This window comes from Myotis davidii, unplaced genomic scaffold (assembly GCF_000327345.1).
Source record: "Myotis davidii unplaced genomic scaffold, ASM32734v1 scaffold227, whole genome shotgun sequence".
NCBI classification, from domain to species: Eukaryota; Metazoa; Chordata; class Mammalia; order Chiroptera; family Vespertilionidae; genus Myotis; species Myotis davidii.
This window is the reverse complement of record NW_006298519.1, coordinates 352,932-356,223: the sequence shown is the minus strand read 5'-3', so window position 1 is coordinate 356,223 and position 3,292 is coordinate 352,932. Positions and strand designations below refer to the sequence as shown.

General features: G+C 62.2%; 1 protein-coding gene across 1 annotated transcript in view; it reads right to left on the bottom strand.

The window, feature by feature from the left end:
• SIM2 (single-minded family bHLH transcription factor 2) overlaps positions 1-3,292 on the bottom strand; it is a gene marked incomplete at its 5' end in the record, with an annotated part of 42,147 nt that overhangs the window by 7,905 nt on the left and 30,950 nt on the right. The window contains one exon of the mRNA XM_006774150.2: positions 1,452-1,558. Coding sequence (XP_006774213.1) covers positions 1,452-1,558 — 107 coding nt within the window. The remainder of the gene's footprint in view (positions 1-1,451; positions 1,559-3,292) is intronic.

Genomic DNA, 3,292 nt, shown 5'->3' with positions numbered 1-3,292 from the left:
ACCCGGGGCGGCTGCGGCCTCGCTCTGCCTGGGGGCTCGCCTGGCTCCCCTGGGAATGGACAGAGCCCAGCTCCCCACGGGCCAGGTCACAGTCCGGGAGCAGGAGCCCCGCTGGGCAGGCAGCACGGAGGTCTCACTACCTTCCCAAACACTCACTGTATCGACTTCCCCTGGGAGCGCCTCTCCCGTTGGCCGGGCGGGGGGAGGGGTAGAAAACGGGCTGGAAGCCAGTGCTGCTCAGTGGTTGAGCGCTGACCCATGAGCCAGGAGGTCAGGGTTGAACTCCACAAGCTTTCCTTCTCCACACCGCAGCCCCGCGTAGAACAACGCGTCCACGTGAGTCAGGGGCTTGCTGTCCATATGATGTAAGGCTAAGAGCTCACAGAGAGCTCGGCTATAGCTGCCATGTTAACCAGTCAGTGTGCTGGGCAGGGGAGACAGGAGAAGCTGCTGAGCCAGCGAGGCTACTGAGGCTGTAGCTCTAAGGGACACGCCTGCGCAGGGGTGTCCCCTTTCACGGGTCCCGGCCTGCAGTGACTCAGGACAACGCCCCAGGACCTGGCAGCTCAGCGGTCCCCGTGCACACCCCACGGCCAGCCAGACGCCGTGGCCGCAGGTGGAGCAGCCTTGGGCCTGCCGTCCCCCTGCCCCAGCCACTGGTCTCTGAGCCTCTCAGCACAGGGCAGAGCCAGGCGGGGACATGCCGCCCGGGCTCCGGGGGGAAGATCTCCTCCAGCCCTTGCACCCCGTGAACGGGCACCCCCAGGCCGGCCACGGCACCGTGGGCTGCACGGCGAGGATGGGGCGTCCACTCCATCCCAGAGATTCGCTGCCTAAACCTGGATCCCAGAAGAGTCACTTCTTTAGGCATTTCAGTGACTGGAGCGCCCCCGACCCAACGGCCCAAACTGCCTGTTGGCCAATCGGATGCTGTGTGTTCACTCTCCCACGCGGACTCCTCCCCGCCTGGAGGCCTGTGGGCCACGGTCGCAGGCTCAGCTCCCAGCTCTGCCACCTCCTGCTGTGTGACTATGGGCAGGCGGCTCGCCCTCTCTGAACCCCAGCACCCTCAGAGTGAAAGGAGGGTCAGGAACACGACTGCCCCTCAGGTTGACAGATGTGGCTCCCTGACTCCACTGCCCTGCTCTGAGGGCTCCGCGTGGCTCTTTAACAGCTGTTACGACTGGTGTCCAGATGTCACAGAGAAACTTCGTCCCAAATCCACACTCTAGAACCCAGACGCTTCCACACCATCCCCACACCTGCCATGTCACTGGGTGTCTGAGCACAGACAACAGGAACTGCTTAAACCCAGGGGCGAGGGAGGACCCACGCCTGAGGCTTACCATTCCTGTGTGCACAATGGACGGTCATCGCCGCCCCGAGCAAGGACGCCCCCACCCTCGGGCCTCCTCCCCGCCACGGGCCCAGGCCGCGTGGGCAGTACTCACGGAGATGGTGCGCGTAGCGGAGGTGGAAGGCGTCGCAGCCGTGCACGTGGTGGTACAGGGTCTTCTCGATCAGGTCCTGCGGCTCGTACCCCGTCAGCTCGGTCACTCTGGGGGAGGGGACGGGGCTCCGTGAGTTACCCTGCCCTACGGCTGGGCTGCGTTTCACCCACAGTTCTCACTGGTTTTGCCAACCCATCAGATGCTAAAAGGCCGGGGGTGGGCGGGATGCTGATTTGGGAAACTAGGAAGGATCGTTTTTTACAAGAAGGTCTGAACTCCAGGCCGGGCTGGAGGGAGCGGCTACGAGCAGGCCAGCTCCTCGGAACCAGGACCGGAACCGCGGCGGGAAGGTCGGGGCTCCCCGCAGCCCTGGTCCAGGTGCAGCTCATCCGAGGACCTTCACCTCCCGAGTGGACTTGGATCTGATGTCAGACAAAGCTGCCACCTGAGAGAGAACCCTCTCTGGGGACTTCTGTGGGGACCTTTTTACAAATCACTGGTGAGTACGACCCGCCTGGTCAGGGGTTGAATGTCGACCTATGAACCAGAAGGTCCCGGTTCCATTCCTGGTCAGGACACATGCCCAGGTATTTAAAAAAAATGTCTCCTGGAAGAGAATAATTTAAAAAAATAAGTAAATAAAAAATAAAAATGTGGTAAAATAACTTGATCATGTTAACCATTTGTAAGTGTACCGTTCGGAGGCAGGAACTCCATCCACAATGCGGTCTGCTCATCCCCACTCCCACTTCCAGAACTTTCCACCCCTCCAAGCAGAACCTCTGCCCATTAAACAGTCCGTCCCCATGTGCCCTCCCGCCGTCCGCGGCCACTTCTACTCCACTTGCTGTCTCTCTGGCTTGTCTCTTCTAGATCTTTCCTCTGAGGGGAATGAGTCGGCATTTGTCCTTCTGTGTCTGGCTTCCCGCAGTCAGCATGATGTTTTCGAGGGCCGTCCACGTAGTGTGTGTCGGAATGCCACTCCTCTCGTGTTCCACGGCACGCAGACCCCGCATCTCGCTTATCTGCTCTCTGATGAGGGCGCCGGCTGTGTCCACATCTTGGCCGTGGCGTGTGTGACCTAGTCATCTCCAGGCCACACTGGCCACTGGCCACTGGCCACCGTCGGGATCAGGACGGCGTGTGGCTGGCGAGTCCTCGTGGGGGGAGTCAGGGCAGAACTGGAGACGCCGAAGCCTCACATTAGCGGAGAGGGTGGCTTTGGGCCCCCCAGAAATAGCATAACACGGAAACCATGGGGCGAGAAGGCCAGCCTTAAGCCCCCTGGAGCGGTGGAAGCATGCTCCCAGGGCGTGTGACGTGGCCCTCGCCGCTCTCTCAGCCCGGGCGCACTGCTCCCCGCCAGCACTTTGGAGAGGCACGGCTGCCCGCATCCCAGGCTGCAGGGCGCTCCGGCCAGGTGAAAACTGCATGTGGCTAACGCCCCGGGAACCGGGCCGGGAGGAGGTGGCCCCAACGTCCTGGCGACAGACACTCTAGAGCAGATGAAAGATTCCAGAGGAGTTGAGGCCCGGGGAGCAGCCGTCAGGGGCCCGGGTGGCCGGCCTGGCAGCCCTGCCCGTCCAGACCTGAAACATTAGCTGCAAATGAAACGGGGAAACTTGACCTCGCTCTCGTTCCCTCGCTCGCTCCCCTTTCTGTCGAGTTCTGTGCGGGCTCGAGTCGTAAATCTCGGGGAGCCTCATATTTCCCTGGAACCGCTCACTATTTGGTGTACGCATTTCCATGGCGCTGCGCGGGCAGGGGAGCCGGCGAGGTGGGCAGGCGGGGACGTGCCGAGGCCAGAGCCTCCGGGGCCCTGGGGACGCAGTGAGGCCCCC